Below are 17,928 nucleotides of genomic sequence, written 5' to 3' on the forward strand. Positions count from 1 at the left end.
TTGCCCCTAGCCGCTGCTGTAAATACAAGCATCGCCACTTCGGCCGTTACTAGCGCCGCCGAAGCTGGTTTGCTGTTACAACTCGATGCTACTAAGATGCACTCTCTGCAGTCGACGCCTCATGCTGATACAGAAAAGCCTTCTGGAGGATTACACGACTCAGAACAGCTCATCCAGTCGTCCAGCGAACCTATCTCTTATGCCGCGAAAGTTCGGCCTACCATTATCAAGAAGCCGGATTTTCCTGCTTATGGCCTTCGTACCCTTCATTCGAAACGTGAGGGGGAGGTCGCTACTTTATCGATCCCGAAATCAGAGTATCAACAGCGTCTTGATGAATTCCAGTTTGCTTTGATCGGGAGGATGATCCTTCGCAAAGGCGACAAGCCGCGTTCGTTCGCGGATATTACGCTAGAGTTGCAGCGTATCTGGCAGTGCTCGGATTGCCAATTCATTCCTATGGCTAAGGGATTCTGGACTATCAAATTCAAGACGCTGGAAGCAAAAAAAAAGGCAAAAGGAAATGCGATCCTCCAGCTTTCAACGGGTCACATACGTCTTCGAGAATGGTGCCGATACTTTGATCCTTATAAAGAAACCTCATCTCTTGCGCAAGTGTGGGTAAGGGTGTATTACCTCCCGGTGGAATTATGGACTCCAGTTATCATTGCTAATATTGGTCGAGCCCTAGGACATCCGTTGCGTATTGACAACGTTTCTGCTAATGGCCAAGTGGGGCACTTCGCCAGGGTCCTTGTGGAAATCAATATGGCGCTGCCCCTTCTCAATTCAATGTACATCGATGATGGTAATAATTCTTTCTACATTGAATTTGGTTTCGAATCTTTGCCGTTGTTCTGTTCTCGTTGTAAAATCACTGGTCATTCCACGGACAAATGCCGGAGAGTTGCGAAAGCAAAAGGCAAGCAGAAGAATGAGGAAGCGGCTGATCAAGTTGAGGAGAATCATGAAAGAGCTACTAAGGTGGATCCCAAGCCTGCTTGGCAGCCTAAGGAACAGGTTAATAAACCTAATGTCAAGGATAGTGATCTTCAGCCGATTGGATTGGAAAAACGTTACGGCGTGTTTCATAAAGATGATGAGAAGGTGGCCGAAACAGATAGCGACAGGGTGGACGAAAACTTTGTTGTTGAGTCTCCCGATATGTCTCTAAATGATGTTGTGCCTAATTCTAGTAGTGGCATACCCACAGCCGCTATTACGACTTCAGCATCTCAGGAAGAGCCTGGCATCGATCGCACCCCTGAGTCTGGTGCTTCAATCGTCCCTCTGCATGATGACTCGACTCATGCAACTGTGCCTCTTGATCAGGTTCGCCCAGCCTCAGACGCAACAGTCGAGCTCACTGAAGCTCCTACGGCCAAGCGAGGTCGAGGGCGTCCTAAGGGCGCTACCAAGCAAGTCGGGAAAGGGGGGATTTCTGATACCTCTATAAAGCAAAGGTTACGACATCTTGCATCTATCTCCACTCCCGGGGATGCAGCTGGTCTTGCGATGACGGCGGTCTCTTCTCAACGTTGGGGGGACATCATGGATTCTGATATTCAAACGGTCTATCCTCAACGTTGGGGGGGCATCATGGATTCTGATATTCAAACGGTCTATCCTCAACGTTGGGGGGACATCATGGATTCTTATATTCATACGGAGGATGATGCTCTTGAATTTTGATTGTCATGGGGTTCCTGCTATGGAGCTCCTGCACATTTCTTGACTCTTTTTTTCCTCTCACGGTGTTTTTCCCTATGGGTCCTCGCCGTTATGGTTTCGTAGCCCGTTAGTTTGCGTATGTTGTGCCTTCAACGGGTTTTCTTTGTTACTTTCGTTTTTCTTTTTCTCAATAAAATTTCAATTCAACAACAACAACAACTATGGACAGAGGTGTGTCAACTAAGCCCCTGAAGTATCTAATTTTATCCAATTAAGCCCTCCGACTTAACGGGGAGCTAACACCGTTAATTTTTTAATTTTTTTAATTTGTTGGTGGTAGGACCCACACCTTCTTCTTCACCAAACTCACCGGAAACTTAAAAATTTATCACGGATGACGATGCCAAATACGGCTTCGAGCACAGCGAGATGTACCAGACCACCAACAAGGATATGATTTCCTGAACAATTCGATCACGAAGCAGCCGTCCAATTTCATAGACTCAACCACAATCTCACTGTCAAGCCCCTCAACTCCTCTTCCCAACCTCTCTCTATGGCTCCGTTTCACCAACTCCACCACAAGACGAGGACGAAGACGATGAAGAGCCCGCCATCGGTGACTGCCTCATCTACGAAGAGGGCATTTTCAACCGCCCATTTATTGAAAACACCAGAAATTCAAGGCGCTTCGGTGCTCACATCACCACCAATAAAGACGCCGATGTCTCGTCGGAAAACCTAATTCCGAATGAGTGGCTGGATGTCCAGAATGAATTGAACATCACGAAGAAGGAATGGTGGAAGATGGCGCAGGAATTGGAGTACGGCACGCGGGTGGAGAAGCGGAGGCGGGCTCTGATGCCTCTGAATTCGGAGGGATTTGAAAAAACGAGGCAAGATAAAATTGAACAAATAAGGCTGGAGAAATTTGAGAAAATTAAGCAGGAGAAGTTAAAGCAGTTGAGCCCCGTGGTGCCTGAGAATGAGACAAATGGAGAGGTTTCGGTCCTTGTCGACTTGCCAGATTTCGATGGTGTGCGAGTTGATGGCGTTTGATTCTGCCGAATCGTTGGCCATGACGGCGAGCTCGGTGGATTTGGATAGTGAATTGTTTTAGCGACGAGCATCAATTTCATGGAAATTTAGAGAGAGGAGTAGTTGGGAGATGGACTGGTAGAGGCAGAGCCAGAAGGAGAAGTGGGCGAACAAGGATAGGATTAGGTTTCCGACGTGTTTCCGGCGAATTTGGTGAAGTAGAAGGTGTGAGTCACATCACCAACAAAATAAAAAAATTAAAAAGTTAACGCTGTTAACTCTTCATTAAGTCGGAGGGCTTAATTAGAGAAAATTAGATACTTCAGGGGCTTAGTTGACACACCCCTGCCCATAGGGTGCTAAACGTTCTAGGGGCCTCTACCTTAGGGGTGCAATTGATACTTAACCATTATAAATATGAGTTGATAAAACACTCACATTATAATTAAAGAGAGTAAAAGAATTATTATTATTATTGTTGTCGTCGTTGTTGAAGACTTCTTGAGAGTAATGAAGTTAAAAATAAATATTGATTTAAAATCTTTATATATATAAAGAGCAAAGTAAATGTAATTTCTTTCAATTAGAAGGTTAATTTTGGAATTGACAAAAATAAATAACTAAAAGATAAATTGGACGTGAACTACTTTTTCCTTAAAAAAAGAAAAAAAAACTACCATTTAACTAACAAGCATTTAATAAATTGGACGTGGACTATAAAACTAACATAATGACTACATTTAAGTTATTTTGTTTTTCTTTTCTTAGTTTATAGATAGAATGCAATTTTCTATTTTCAACTAATTGTGTGTTAGACCAAATATGTAATACTATGTCTTGAATAAAACATCATAAATTGATCTTTGTGTAAAAATTAAATCTAAAATAAGGAAGTTATGATAATTGAAAATTATAATTCATATTTGTAAACATTGATATAAAAAAGTAATGACATTTTACTTGAAATTAAAAACCGTGCTCAATTTTAAAAATTGCCAAATTATGTGTTTTTATTTAGTTTATATCAAAAAATTATTAATAGCATATTATGTAACTATCACAAAATTGTACTACTATATATTACTGATAATTTATTTTAAGGCAGACTAATTCAATAATCTCATTTAATTAATTAAATTTTAAATTAATTTTTTAATTTACTAAAACTTGAATGAATATTAAAACTTGAATTCACAACCAATATTAAAATATGATATTTTTTATAAATAAAAATGAGATTGTGCACAAAAATAAATGATAGTACATTACATTTTAATTATGCAAATGACAATTTTAATAACAAAAAAAATATTTTGTTCGATTGATCGGAGTGGAAAGGAAATAAATGGGGGGAGGAATTGGGCAGGCTGTGCACAGTGCAAGCACACATTTGACCCTACCGCTTAATTCTTTGTGATTGAAAAATTTGCCAATATTAAATACTATAAATCTTCAAAAAAGTATATATACAATGCATGTATATTTTTTAAAAAAATCACATTTCATTATTACTTAATAAAAATAATATATTTACAAATTTTATATTTACTAATATAATAGTAAATTTACAATATATATAATATTTTTCGTGCATCGCACGGGAGGCGTACAAGTAAAGCTGTAAAAGAATGACATTTTGGACATGTTATAATTGCACCATTCAAATGTGTATCCTAAATTAAAGCTGTTAGCGCTAGCTTAAGCTGGCACGCAAGAAGGGATGCAGCGCTAGAGTGCCGCTTAGTATATATAAAAAGAGAAATAAATGTCAATAAAATCAATTTAAATGGTAATTTTTTAATTGTAAAAAATCTTAATAATTAATATTTAATTAGTGGTTAATTTATTTGTTTCAATCGGTTCCACTTACTTCTCAATCTATTTTTTGTTCACATTCAATATATAAAATATATTCCGTCTAAAAAAATACATAACACATATTTTCTTTTCTATTTATTTTATAACTTTATTATGAATATAATAATATACAAAATGCATCTTAAATTAAAGATCATAAAAATATCTTCAATTTGGTATATAATATATCAAAAATTAATCAAAATTAATCAAAAATAAAGAAGTTGTTATCATTTAAAGTTTAACCATATTCAAAAAATAAATATTTTCTAACTTTCCTTCAAATGTGTATCGCATTTAAATATCTTTCAAACTATTTTTAAATTTATATTTCTTCTTTCTTTTTATGAATTTGATTTATTTTTTTATCCTATTTTTTATATTTTTAAAATTACATTCACCGCGCATAGCGCGGGAGGTACACTAGTAATGATAATAATCAAAACAACATAGTTTTGTTGTTGCTTTAATTTAATTTGACACGTTAAAAATTCTAAAGAAGTAAATTTTTTATATATTTTTGACACGGTCTTTAAATTGATATTATCAATAACTATAATTTCAATTTGTCACGTTAATGTTACATCAGTTTCGATTTAGTAAAAAAAATTACTATAATAAATTCCAAACAAATTAAAATTTTCATACTATTATTTAACATTATTTACAATTTATATTAAAAACCAGAATTCATTCAAAAATGATATACTTAGATATCAATAATCATAATTAATTCTACCATTGGCGTGTCTCCCATCAAATATAAAAATATCCTAAATTTAGAAATCTTCAGTTCCATTTCCCACTTGTCCACTCCACCTAACTCAACAATTGCATAAACTGATAAACCCCATTTCAACAACCCAAAATCTTGAACCAAAATTCCCTAATAAGTCAATTTTGCTAGAATGCGCAACTGTTCCAACTCAAGAACAAGAACAGGAACCTGAGTTCAAGAATGGATCAAGAAGAGGGATTCCCGCCCCAAGCCCAGATAGAAAGAGGCGCAAAAAATGGAATCTTTGGCCTAATTCTGAGCCCTTTCAGCTGGTTGAAGAGGCTGAGCGATGAGCTGCACTGGAGCTTCGTTTTGGGCGTTGTTATCGTGTACGGAATCAATCAAGGGGTTGGGTTAGGGTTGAGCAAAGTGGGCACGCAGTACTACATGAAAGATGAGCAGAAATTGCAGCCCTCCGAAGCTCAGGTCTACCACGCCATGATTATGATGCCTTGGATTGTCAAGCCTCTCTGGGGCCTTCTCACGGATATTGTTCCCATCTGGGGGCGGCGCCGGCGGCCCTATTTCGTGTTTGCTGGTGAATGTGTAGTCGTAGAGTGATGTTTGGTCTTGATTTGTGTTTAGCTATGTGGATGAGTTGATGCATTGTCATGAAATGAATGAATGGGTGCTTGTGCTTATCCGTTTTCTTGATTTTATGATGTTGCTTGCCTGATAGTTTGTTATGTCTAACTGTAATTAGTTTAGGTTCTTTTGATATTGTTTTGAACTTGGAAATATTGTGCTAATTATGGGGGCATTATAGTGCAATGTGGAGTTTTTAGTTAGTTGCTAGATGTGTAGTGAAGATTGAGCTATTTGATGATGTGAAATTTTTTATAGCGTTATGTATCATGGCACAGTAAGGACTTTCTCACCCATAGAAGTGTGAAAAACGAGCCAGCCGCTGTAGTTTTTTCTCTGGCGTGAGGGTAGAAGATAATATAACATAGTTTCTTGAAATATTAGTAAGATCTTAGCTACAGTTCGTGGTTTATAATGAATAGCATTTATGCTCGAGGATAAAGAGCAATATTTCTCAAGTGGCTGCATGCATATCATGTTATGGACAACTAGTTTGTTATATAGTTTTTTAGCTGAAAGCATGTAACTTGTGACGAGCTTCTTGGCTGATTAGGCTCATGCAGCTAAGAATTGTGTATGCTAGTTGTTTAGCGACAACCTATCAAACAAGACCTAGGCAACACGCTATACCAACCAAGCGCAAGTGACACAGTTTATGAAGAGCTTCTTGCAGAGTACTCATGGAGGCTATATAAGATATGCATTTTTATTGAAAATTCAAGATGAAATTTTGTGCTTTTACAGACTTGCATTTATCAAGTTACAAATGGTTCATAGGTTTTCTAATACCTGTTTCCCCAATTTTCAAGCTCAATTCCGTTGTATTGAGAAATCTGGAGATGTATTTAGAAGCACCCAACAGAAAATTCTGAATAGCTGCCTTTTCTGGGAAGAGCATTCTATTTGTGAGATTTAGGGTGTTATAGACACACACTATAATGATAATAGTTAGGGTTATAACTGAGCTCCTCATGATTTCAGGCACAGTTGGCGTCATATCCATGATTATTCTATCACTCAAAAAGGACATGTACCTTGGATTGGCTTTGCTACTTCTAATATGTGGGAGTGCTGGTGCTGCAGTGGGTGATGTTACTATCGATGCCTGTGTTACCGAGAACAGCATTGCTCATCCTTCTCTTGCCGGAGAGATGCAGAGCTTGTGCGGATTGTGCTCTTCGGTGGGGCAGTTAATTGGATTCATAAGTAGTGGCTTTCTAGTCCATCGAATTGGATCCAAGGTTTGCTAGTACTATAACCATTTTTATTGTATTAAAAGATTTGTGCCTCATTGCTGTATACTGGGAATTTATGAGAAGTGTGACTGATAATTCCACAAATAGTGGAGACTATGATTAGTGATTTTGAAAACTTCAATTGATCCTTTCCGGAGAATTAGATGCTTATACTTAAAACTATCTTCGAGCTATTGCTTATTTACCTAACTCCTTATGTTTATTTGGTTCTGTGCTGATTATTTACAACGATTTTGCCTCGAAGGGTGCGTTAGGGGTCCTTAGCATTCCAGCTGCACTCGTGATTGTTGTGGGAATCATAATACAGGAGCCCGTGATCAGAAATGTTTCTTATAAGCGAGTAAGAAACTATTTGCCAAAGGTCATTCAGTTTATTTCTTGTGTGGAGATAACCTAGAAAATGCATTTCTGAATAGGTTAGTCAGAAGTTTCTGGATGCTGGTCGGGCCATGTGGATGGCTCTCAGATCCCCTGTTGTTTGGAAGCCATGTTTATACATGTACCTTTCACTAGCCGTCAGCCTGCACATACATGAAGGAATGTTTTATTGGTATACCGATGCTCCAAGTGGTCCTTCTTTTTCACAGGTACTTCTTTATTCTTCAACTTTTTAACCCGGATCACGGCGTCTGCAAAATTCTCAAACAGTATACTTACTATTCATCCTCAAATGCTCAAAAGCAATATCGTTTATGTAATTGGATTGTCATACTAGTTTAAAGAATAAGCTCAATCTTTCCCAATTGCAGGAGGCGGTTGGATCAATATCAGCTGTTGGTGCAATTGGCTCTCTTTTAGGTGTTCTGCTCTATCAAAATGCTTTTAGGAATCAACCTTTCCGCCGAGTGCTTCTGCTGGCACAGTTGCTATATGGTGCTTCAGGAATGCTAGACTTGATATTGGTTTTGCGTATAAATTTGATACTTGGGGTTCCGGATTATGTAGTCGTTGTATTTGATGCAGCCGTGAGTCACATGATTGGGCGTCTTAAATGGATGCCTCTTCTTGTGCTCAGTTCGAAGCTCTGTCCCGCTGGTATAGAAGGCACATTCTTTGCCTTGCTCATGTCAATCGACCATGTAGGTACCTTCTCGGCAGCTTGGGGTGGAGGCCTCTTGCTTCACGCTCTAAACGTTACAAGGACAACGTTTGATAATCTCTGGTTGGCCATACTGATAAGGAGCCTTTTTCGACTGCTCCCTATTGGGATTCTTTTCTTGATACCCAGTACAGATCCTAACGTGGCTATTCTTCCAACCGACATGTTGAGATCAAAGAGAGATGAGGGCTTATCTGAACCTAACAACACTGAAATGGAATCTCTCATCAGCAGGACTGATCATAGCTCACCACACTCATGTAAGTATTGGAGCCGGCTCTTTAAAAAAAAAGAATGTAAGTATTGAAGCTAAGCTTTCTGTTAGATTTTCTCTTGTTTTTCTTTCTGTTAGATTTTCCCTTGTTTTTTACTTGTGCAGAAGAAATAGATTGATCCATGGCCACTTGAGCACGCTTTTCTCTAGTCGAATACGGAAGAGGATAGATACACAAGCTGGAGAGTGGTGGCTGTAACTATCATCTGCTTAAATTTCATATCTCATAGCAGTTCCTTTAGCCTTCACCTTCTGTGAATTTTGCCAGATAACTTTGATTTTCATTTAGATATTAAGCGAGACGTCAGAAGCTCTAACATCGAGACATGCTTTATAGGCATAAAGAATTCGAGAATTCAGAGATTCCCCTTGAAAAATTTATTAACATCATTTGTGGTGAACATGCAGAAACAATTCCCTTTGTCATTTCATTTGTCTGTAACTGATGTACTTCTATGATTAATATATTACTACCTTTGTCCATTTCTGTGGAGTTTATGTGGTCTGGTCTGAGAATATCCCATCTTCATAATTTTTTTTGCCTAGTTTCTTTGATATCTCCCAGCAGGATTCTTTTCCTAAGATCAGAAAGGCTCGAAGATCGAGACGTCATGGAGGTGGGCCCGTAAAATTCCTTATGTTCGTATCATTCTATCTAGGTTCCCTCTTTTCTAGCAAACTTTCTGCTGCATAATGTTCAATTTCTTGTCATAATATGACATTACATCAGTGCTTAGATAGAAGAATTTGTCGTTTTATTTGTTTGTAGCTGATATAGTTTCCTATTATTGTTTTCGTATATGATGAAACATACGATACATATCCACACAAACAAGCATTATACATAGAAGTTCTTGATAATATATCATGTAGACCTTGTATGGAGTATTATGTTTGGACATTAAGCAAAAAATAAGACTAAATCAATCTTCATATATTCTATACCACTCCATACAACAAATTCAAATTGTGGAAATCAAACCTTTCTAGCTGTATGTGTCCATATTCATATGGCTTTGCCACTGAATTTTCTGAATCACAATCTCTCTCATTTCTGTGTCTAATTGAAGCTGCATACTTCCTTTGCAAATCCCACTTGCATCTGCTTGGTATCATATATGACTCTTGTGTTCCTCTGCTGATAATTCCCTATGATTCCAATCTCGTCTTCATAGGCGAGGCTCGTAAGTGCCAAGCACACCTGAGACGCGTCCCTCTTGACGAAGTAGAACATCCCGGTTACGTCCACACTCATCTCTGCATCTCCTTCAAACTGCATCTTAAGTGTAGGTATGTTGACCTCCTCATATGCTGACAGGTTGAAGCAGGTGTCGAGAATCGAAAAGCTCGGTGCAGAGGGGTAACCGGTGAACTGTCTTAAGAACTCAGCCTTCACAGATGTGTAGACAGACGGGGGCAGCCTCGTGATCACGGTCCCTGAGTCGATCAAGACCCCGTTTCCCCCAAAACTCAGGGACTGCAGAGGCACCCCTCCCACGGTAGCTCCTGTCATGTTCAGAATGTAGAAGCTGTACAGCTGAGGATTCGGAACGAGCCTCGTGTAAGAAATAGGAGTGGTGTTCTTGAAAACTGATGTATCGTTTCCTAGTATCAACGAACCCGATGTTCCGGAATCCGAATCGGGCAAACAGTAGGAGAAAACTGCACCAAATACATCACTAGTTTGAGAAATGAGTGAGAGATCACTCCTGCCTAGTCCCATTAGGCCAGAAGCTGCACCAAATAGACCCCTGTTGTTTCTCCCACATCCAAACACGAAGTCCTCGACCGGAGTTGTTCCAAGAGTGAGCCGGTCTCTGCCTAGCTCACCGCGGGTATATGATCCATCGCCATACGTAACTGCATAGTTGCATCTAGGTGCATTGCTCCCACATAACCCCGAGTTTCCTGTGTTGGACTGCAGAGTTTGGCAGGGCTGCGAGTTGCACTGCACCGACCTGTACGAGGGCGACACCAACGGGTTGAAGAGGGGCTCCGGCTGAGTGTAGCACAGCCTGCAGGGCTGGCATTGCACCCAAGAGAGGTCGCTCCCCGTGTCCACGATCACAGTTAAGTTTCGACTGCCTAATGTCACTGTCACAATGTAGTTTAGTGTCTGAAGCTTGATGCCCGAACTTATAGGAACACGAGCTTGTGATGATTCTACATGGCCGGAGACGATGTTCTTGATTCGCGATTGAATGGATTCAACTCGAACATCATCAAGAATCAGCCCTTTCTGGAGGTGCTTCCTGTGCCTCATTTCCAGTATGGTTGCACCACTCTCTGTTCAATGTTCATTACATAGAGAATTAACCTCAGTTTTTTGTCTATATTTTGAAGCTTATTGCTTTTGGTTCTTGAAATCACACACACACACACACACAAACACACACAGTAAACATTTTAGATACCTTATCTTCAACAACCTTAAACGAGTTTAATGATGCAGATTCCTAAACAGACATGCTTTCTTGCTTATATGCAGATTATTTGTACTCACTTGATTTGTGCAAGAAGCGGGGCGGGGCGGGCGCCGTTGGAAGCCGTTTGAGCGAGAGAAGCTCCTTCTCGGCAAGGCTCAAGACCCCATTGGAGCAACTGCAGGCAACGAGAATGAGGAGAAGCAGCATTGTTTTTTCCCCTCAGAGAGATAAGAGAAGGGTGAAAATGTGGAGAGGGAAAATGGGGTGAGAGAAGGGGTTTAGAGGGAGAAGAGATTCTTAGGAATTGGAGTTTGGCATGACAACAAAAGGAGGGGTTGGCTGACGACCCCACATTTGCATGAGAAATTATTGGGATTTCACGTGCAGAGACTTCAGGGGATAAATAAATAAAAACCAGAAAATAATCTTGATTTTTTGGGTATTGGTTTTGATGATGTTTGAATGGATATGGGCACTCTCGCCACCTTCACGGATTTTAACTGTCACCAACTTACTAACGAACACCAAAAGAGCTTTGCGTACATGCTTGTTCCTATCATTTTCTCACTATATATATTTACAACACACACACATACATATGTATATATATATGGGCCTAGGTTATAATGAGAATAACAAATCAGTTAGCATATAAGATTGAATAAGCTGTTTGTAATATATGAATAATCATAATTCAGTTTAGGGGCCGTTTGATTTGAAAGATTAGATAGCATTGATTAGATTAATTTTATACTCTCTTCGTCCCATCTCACTTGGCCTAGTTCTTTTCAACACGGTTATTAAGGAGAGTAAGATTGCAGTGTAAAGTATGTGGGCTCCATATCTATTATAGTGAAAATTTGTTACTCAAAAAGAAAACAGGCCAAGTTGCGTTGGACTGTCCAAAAAGGAAAGTAGGCCAAGTGAAGTGGGACGGAGAGAGTAATAACTTGTTCGGTTGGGTATGTACGGCCCGGTATTCAATCTCGGGACAATACCACGTAGGAATAGTCTTGGATTGTGAGTCATGGCTTATCCCTTATGATAAAATTAATCTCGAGCCAACTTAATCTCAAATAATCTCAGGTTTATTCTATCTCGACAATCAAACACCTCCTTAATTGGTGGAATTTTTGTCTTTTCTATGATTTGAACCCTGATTTGAGTGATTATTTGTTTATTCGTGCATTATAACCAATTTATTCATATCAATTATCATTCTCATTGGATCATTCCCCCCTCTCTCTATATATATGTGTATGTGTGTGTGTGATTGATAGTTGGTTTGATCAGAATCGATCACCTTCGACTTCCTTTCTATTTTACATTATACTATATGGGTGCGCTTTTTTTGATGGAAAAGGGTGGAGAATAATGTATATATATATCTATATAATATATAAAAAAAAGGGTTTTTTCGCTTCATTTTTTTCCTTTTTTTTCTCTCTTCTCCCATCAATTTTATTTTCATTATTTTTATCTCTATTTTTATATAATTTAATGTTTTTCTAAACATCGATTTGATTTATGAATAGATATTTAATATACATTTTATATATAAGTTCGTGACAAAATATTTAATATGGTATAAAAACATCAAAAATGAATTTAAAACAAATAAGTTATGAAAACTTTAAAATATTTTATTTTCTCTCATTCGCTAAAATTTTACAACTTTTTATTTATGTTTGTGTAAAAAAATATTTACTTATTTATTTTATGATGTGTAATACTCTATAAAAATAATGTGTAATGTTAATTTACATTATCAAATAATTTAATTTTTTAATAATTATAATTATCATTACATTTTATACAAAATTAAAAATTTACGTTTTAAATTCAAAATTTTATTGAGGAATTGGTGTTTATTTTATTTTTAAAATATCTTTTGCATTTATTTATATTAAAATTTTATTTAATTTTTATATTTATTTATTTAAACATATTATTTAATTTCGATATTCACCGTGCATAGCACGGATGGACGTACTAAGTTTGATAAATTTTCACTGTTTTTATACGTTCTTTATAGTAGATAATTTTTCTCGAAAATTATGAAAACAATTTAGGCAGCCCGAGAACATGGTAAAATTAAAAAATGTTGTAATTTATAATTAGTGAGTGTGTCATCATCATGCATAGTAATTGATTAACCTTCTTTGACACACTTACTTGCCTTTGGTGTTACTTTAAGCTTTTCTTGTTGTATACAGTCAACACTACTATTTGTTGTGTGATCTAAGAATGATGATTCTTCTGCACAACTTACTAAAATTTGAGACCAAATCAAGCATTCAACATTTATAAATATAGTAAAAAAAAAAATTCTCTTTTATTTTTGTTTTTCCAATCAATGGGGATATTCATAAGTGGGGATAAAGTATCTAGATTTTGGGTACGTTTGTAAAAATTGAGCTATACTCATTCGATTAAGAGATTCCTTTTATATGAATGCAATGTAATTATAGTATTTGATTTGAATTAATTGATCGGTGCAAAATCAACATACGTATTCAAATGTAGTTTTATTGAAAGCCTCCTAATTATCGAAGCTGCTTAATTTAAAAATGAACCTTCTAGTTTTGGTTATTCTTCGACATAAAATTTAACCATATATGTTCGACTTCTTATTTAATAAGTGCAATATACATATTTATATATTCATATGTTTTATTCAATCCCACTGTTATCACGTGGTTGTTTTGTCTACGTTATATATACATAAAGTATTTTTTTCAATTCATACACACTCTTCACAGAGTAATCTCTTTAAACGATTGAAACTCTTAATCTATATATTCCCTCCATCCACCAAAAATAGTCATAAAGGTGGATGACACGAGTTTTAATAAAAATGATTATGTATTGTGAGTGGAGAAAGAGATCCACTTAGAAAATAGTGTTTATAATGATAATTAATTGTTTTGTGCGTGGAGAATAGGACCTATCATGTGATAGATAATTTCTAAAAATGAAAAGAGACTCATTTTTGTGAACATCTCAAAATGACAAAAAAAAACTACTCCATTTTTTATGGACGGAGCTAGGAAGTATATTACTCAGCATGAACACGTAATATGACAATTCCAAAGTCTTTCTCGTTAGCTACCTTGGGGCTTTGATCGATAATTACCAATTAAGTTGCGCTTCATTCTCGTCTATATAAATTGTTGACCAACATTATATATTAATTACTATCCTTTTTCATTTCTAGCTCTCTAATCATTATGTCCAGGAAATAAAATTTATTTTAAGCTTATCCGATTTGCCAATGGAAAACAAAATTTATCATTATGACAAAATATATCATGGTGTACACTAATCCAAATATACACCTGAGAGAAGAATGGGCTTTGGACTTATTTTAAGCTCTCGAAGATTATAATATCTTATCTTGTAAAGATTAATTAAGTTTATTTTATTAGGAATACATTGAAAGATATTGGTTCGCGGATATAAAGATTAATTAAGTTTATTTTATTTATTTATTTTACCAATTTTTAAAGACTTGGCTTCGAGCCTTCAACTTCGCAAACATGATGTTTTTCAACTTAAAATTGACCTTTCAAGATAATAATAATAATAATAATAATAATAATAATAATAATAATAATAATAATAATAATAATAATAATAATAATAATAATAAGAATAAATAGTCCTATCTATTAAATATTGACGTAACTATCAGTTCCAATAAATTTCCAGCATCTCTAATCATATGGTCAAACTAAATACATGAAAGCTATATCCTATCTACCAGCTCTTAGAAACAGAAGTATGATACATTTAGGTCTATATCTTACTATTTTCAAGCAATAGTGCAATTTTTTTTATTGGATTAAAAAGATTAATATCGACCCCATTGGGCCTACCAATAAATTAATATGAAAACAACAACTTATGAGGGTTCAACGTATGAATACATGTTCAGAAATAAGATTAGATTATAGTGAGAATGAACTTATCCCATACTACGCAGCAAACGAGCTATAATAATAAATTTGTAACATTTGCTCGCAATGTAGTCACATTATAAAGTATGAACTAGGTCTTCTCACAACAAGTATTAATCTTTGTTTATATATGATGATTGTAATATGCAACTACTATTTAAAGTGTTACATTAGGTAAATTTTATTTTTATGCAATAATAACATGTGAACTACAGAAGAAAACTATATATAACCTACATTAAATAAATGTGATATGGTAGACTCAACTTATAATAAGATATTGATGGAATTCGGAATTAAAACTTTTTGCCACTAATATTTACTTTGAGGTGTATTTAATTATTTATCCTTGTGTAAGTGATATAACAAAGTGGGTCCAATTTAACTAATTGTTGGCATGCAATTCTTGAGTCATTATTTCCCACGAGAAATAAATAAATAAATAAAATTCGAGTCATTATCGGTTTGCTGGCTATGGACCACCCTTAGTTTTGAGCACTATGGATGTTCCCAACTTGTCAAAATATCCTTCTTCTTTCCCAACGATGGCCATATTTTGTTGGATTAATTTAAAGAAAAACAAAATCTACTTTGTTGGCTTATTTGGATAAAATCGATTCATATTATAAGTTTAATTGTTTAAACATGTTTAAACAAAATCTGATAAAAAAAATGTGAATAAATGGATTTCAATTATCACAAAATCATCACAAAAGTTAGGAATATCAATCCAGCCTGAAATTCGTGGGCTGATTCGGCTAACCCATCAAGTTGATAAGATTATGATGAAAAAATTTCAATCCAATAAAAATTACAACTTAAAAATTTCAATATTAGAAATATAAGAAAGTTATACTCATCATTTCACTTCTCTATATTTTTAATTCAATACTTAACGTAAAATATTTAGATGTAAAAATTAAAAAATTATAATTATTTAACAAAAATGTTGTATCTTTATATCTCTAAGAGTTGTATATTAATTTTTATGTAAGTCGTCGTTCAAATATTATTCATTTATGCATGCATTTGTTTATTACAAATATAATATTGTCAAGAGAAATATATTATTATATTTCTTAAATAAATTTTTGAGTCTGACTATCTCGAAACCCGAACATTTAGAATTAGGGTTGGAAATTTCTAACTTAAATTTTTTTCAATCCGATTAACTGCACTCGAATATCAATGCGATAACCTGATAGGACTAGCCCGAAACATGATGAATTGATCCGATTAACATCTCTAACAAGAGTATAGTGTCTTGTGCTAGCACGAATTTCTAAAATATGTATTTTATAATTTTTACAATGTGGGCTTAGCCCAATTTTGTGAGGTCTCGCCAATGGGCTGAATTTAGACCTTAGATTTGTATTTGACAAAATAATTAAATCTGTTGAACTCAATGAGATTAGGGAAATCACTCTTTATGGTGGTTTTGGTTTGAAGATTTTGCAATCAGTTTGATTTTTAATTAATAACATAAAAAAAAATGAAACAATAATAATTAAATCTGTTGGACTCAATGAGATTAATTTAATTCGATAGGGGATTTTTTGTATTTATTATTTTTCACTCTTTATGGGTCGTTTTGGTTTGAAGATTTTGCAATCAGTTTGATTTTTAATTAAGAACATAACAATAAAATGAAACAATAATATGATACTTTCAATATCTAGAAGTCAAACCATGACAAAAAAAAATAATTGAAAATTATAAATTTAAAATTTACAAGATCAATATATAATGTGCACGCCCATATCTACAACAAACAACTATAAATATTTAAAGTCTTTTATGACAAATATGATAAGACTTGATTACCAATTAAATGGATCTCAATTTGGTCAATCCATTCCGTTGAGACTTTTAACATGTTAAAGCTATTTTAGGTTTGTGGCAATCAAATTGAAACTTTTAAGAATTTGAAATTTTCAGTCAGAACCCTAAATTAAATCTTCAATTTTCAAGCTAGTCCGTAGGATCAAATATTTTATGAAAAAAATGCGTATAAATTTCCTTTATAATCATATTCTTGCAACAAAATAAATTGGCATGTATGAATTTCCTTTATAGATTTAAACAACAAAAAATTAAATTAAATCAATCAGACGAACCCACTCAAGTTCGGGCTAACTTTTATCAGATAAGGACTTTTTTATGTTCCGATCAATCAAGTTGAATTTTTTCTTTTGTACTGTAATTTTTAGACCCTACCCTATTTTTTCGGCCTATTCAAGCCAATTCAGATTTGGCCTAAAATTTGACGATGAAGCATTGTACGTTGGTAAGATACTTATCCTTTAACTAATAGATCCTCTAACTAATAGATCGGGGTTCGAATCACATACACCGCTGGGTTTATATCTTTTTTCCTTGGGTAATAACAAATTGAAAAAAAAAATTGCCTAAATATCTGACTAATTAAGATAACCATTAAATGTGGTTCCGATTTGAGCTGGACTCCCAATTATGATATCGATATAATATAACCAAAAGGGATAGATGCTCATATTTATGCATTGATATACTATTCCATTAGTAGAAGAAAATGAAATTTCCTTAGATGCTCTAAGCTTTCAAAATGTATTCCACAACTAGAATAAATAAACCCTTTTTTCTAGCTAGATGCTCATATATATTGTTTCAATAATGCATTCCAATAATATTTCAGACCAACATAAATAAGCTTTTCCTTCACAAATTCATACCCAACAAACTAACTATTGTCCCATCTCTCTTGAGGCACAAGCAAAATAATTCAAGTTTTAAGAACTATATATGTTTACTTAAGAGTAGTTACAACTACTTTAGAAATATTATCTTTGAAATATTCCAACTTTTATTAAACCGGATAGTTCAACAATGTTATTAATTTCAGTATGGCAGCACCCAACTTTTTATTTTTAATTATCTTTTCTGCAAATAACTCCAAAATTATTTGTTTGATAGTCAGAATTTGACTGAGAATAAAAGGAGGATATG

At 35.1% G+C, this 17,928-nt stretch overlaps 2 protein-coding genes and 1 long non-coding RNA gene across 5 annotated transcripts; 2 read left to right on the top strand and 1 right to left on the bottom strand.

Annotated features, from left to right (window-relative positions):
* Window positions 1–5,351: 5,351 nt before the first annotated feature.
* LOC130988028 (probable folate-biopterin transporter 3) lies at window positions 5,352–9,041 on the top strand. Of its 3 annotated transcripts, none has more exons than XM_057911775.1 (6): window positions 5,352–5,882; window positions 6,911–7,170; window positions 7,430–7,525; window positions 7,602–7,772; window positions 7,935–8,580; window positions 8,664–9,041. In XM_057911775.1, coding segments are annotated over exons 1-6 (1,533 nt in total). In that variant the 5' UTR covers window positions 5,352–5,524; the 3' UTR covers window positions 8,666–9,041. The 3 variants fall into 3 exon arrangements, with proteins under 3 accessions (XP_057767758.1, XP_057767759.1, XP_057767757.1); XM_057911776.1 differs by having other exon boundaries at window positions 7,935–8,544; XM_057911774.1 differs by having other exon boundaries at window positions 7,935–9,041.
* Window positions 9,042–9,471: 430 nt separating this feature from the next.
* Window positions 9,472–11,196, bottom strand: LOC130988030 (aspartyl protease family protein At5g10770). The gene is made up of 2 exons (XM_057911777.1): window positions 11,062–11,196; window positions 9,472–10,844 (listed from the first exon to the last, which is right to left on the bottom strand). Exons 1-2 carry the CDS (start codon window positions 11,189–11,191, stop codon window positions 9,619–9,621), a joined length of 1,356 nt encoding a protein of 451 aa, XP_057767760.1. The 5' UTR covers window positions 11,192–11,196; the 3' UTR covers window positions 9,472–9,618.
* On the top strand, window positions 10,701–11,415 carry LOC130988031 (uncharacterized). Its single transcript, XR_009089954.1, has 2 exons — window positions 10,701–10,826; window positions 11,047–11,415. It is a non-coding gene; the product is annotated as an uncharacterized LOC130988031 (long non-coding RNA).
* The last annotated feature ends 6,513 nt before the right edge of the window (window positions 11,416–17,928 follow it).

The sequence above is a fragment of the Salvia miltiorrhiza genome, chromosome 6 (genome assembly GCF_028751815.1).
Source record: "Salvia miltiorrhiza cultivar Shanhuang (shh) chromosome 6, IMPLAD_Smil_shh, whole genome shotgun sequence".
Classification (NCBI taxonomy): domain Eukaryota; kingdom Viridiplantae; phylum Streptophyta; class Magnoliopsida; order Lamiales; family Lamiaceae; genus Salvia; species Salvia miltiorrhiza.

Excerpts from the sequence above, each read along its gene's own strand:
- LOC130988028 (XM_057911774.1), top strand. The coding sequence starts at position 5,525 with ATGGATCAAGAAGAGGGATTCCCGCCCCAAGCCCAGATAGAAAGAGGC. Across the intron at positions 5,883-6,910 it reads GCCCTATTTCGTGTTTGCTG|GCACAGTTGGCGTCATATCC; the intron begins GTGAATGTGTAG and ends TCATGATTTCAG. Across the intron at positions 7,773-7,934 it reads GTGGTCCTTCTTTTTCACAG|GAGGCGGTTGGATCAATATC; the intron begins GTACTTCTTTAT and ends TCCCAATTGCAG.
- LOC130988030 (XM_057911777.1), bottom strand. The coding sequence starts at position 11,191 with ATGCTGCTTCTCCTCATTCTCGTTGCCTGCAGTTGCTCCAATGGGGTC. Across the intron at positions 10,845-11,061 it reads CCGCTTCTTGCACAAATCAA|AGAGTGGTGCAACCATACTG; the intron begins GTGAGTACAAAT and ends AACATTGAACAG.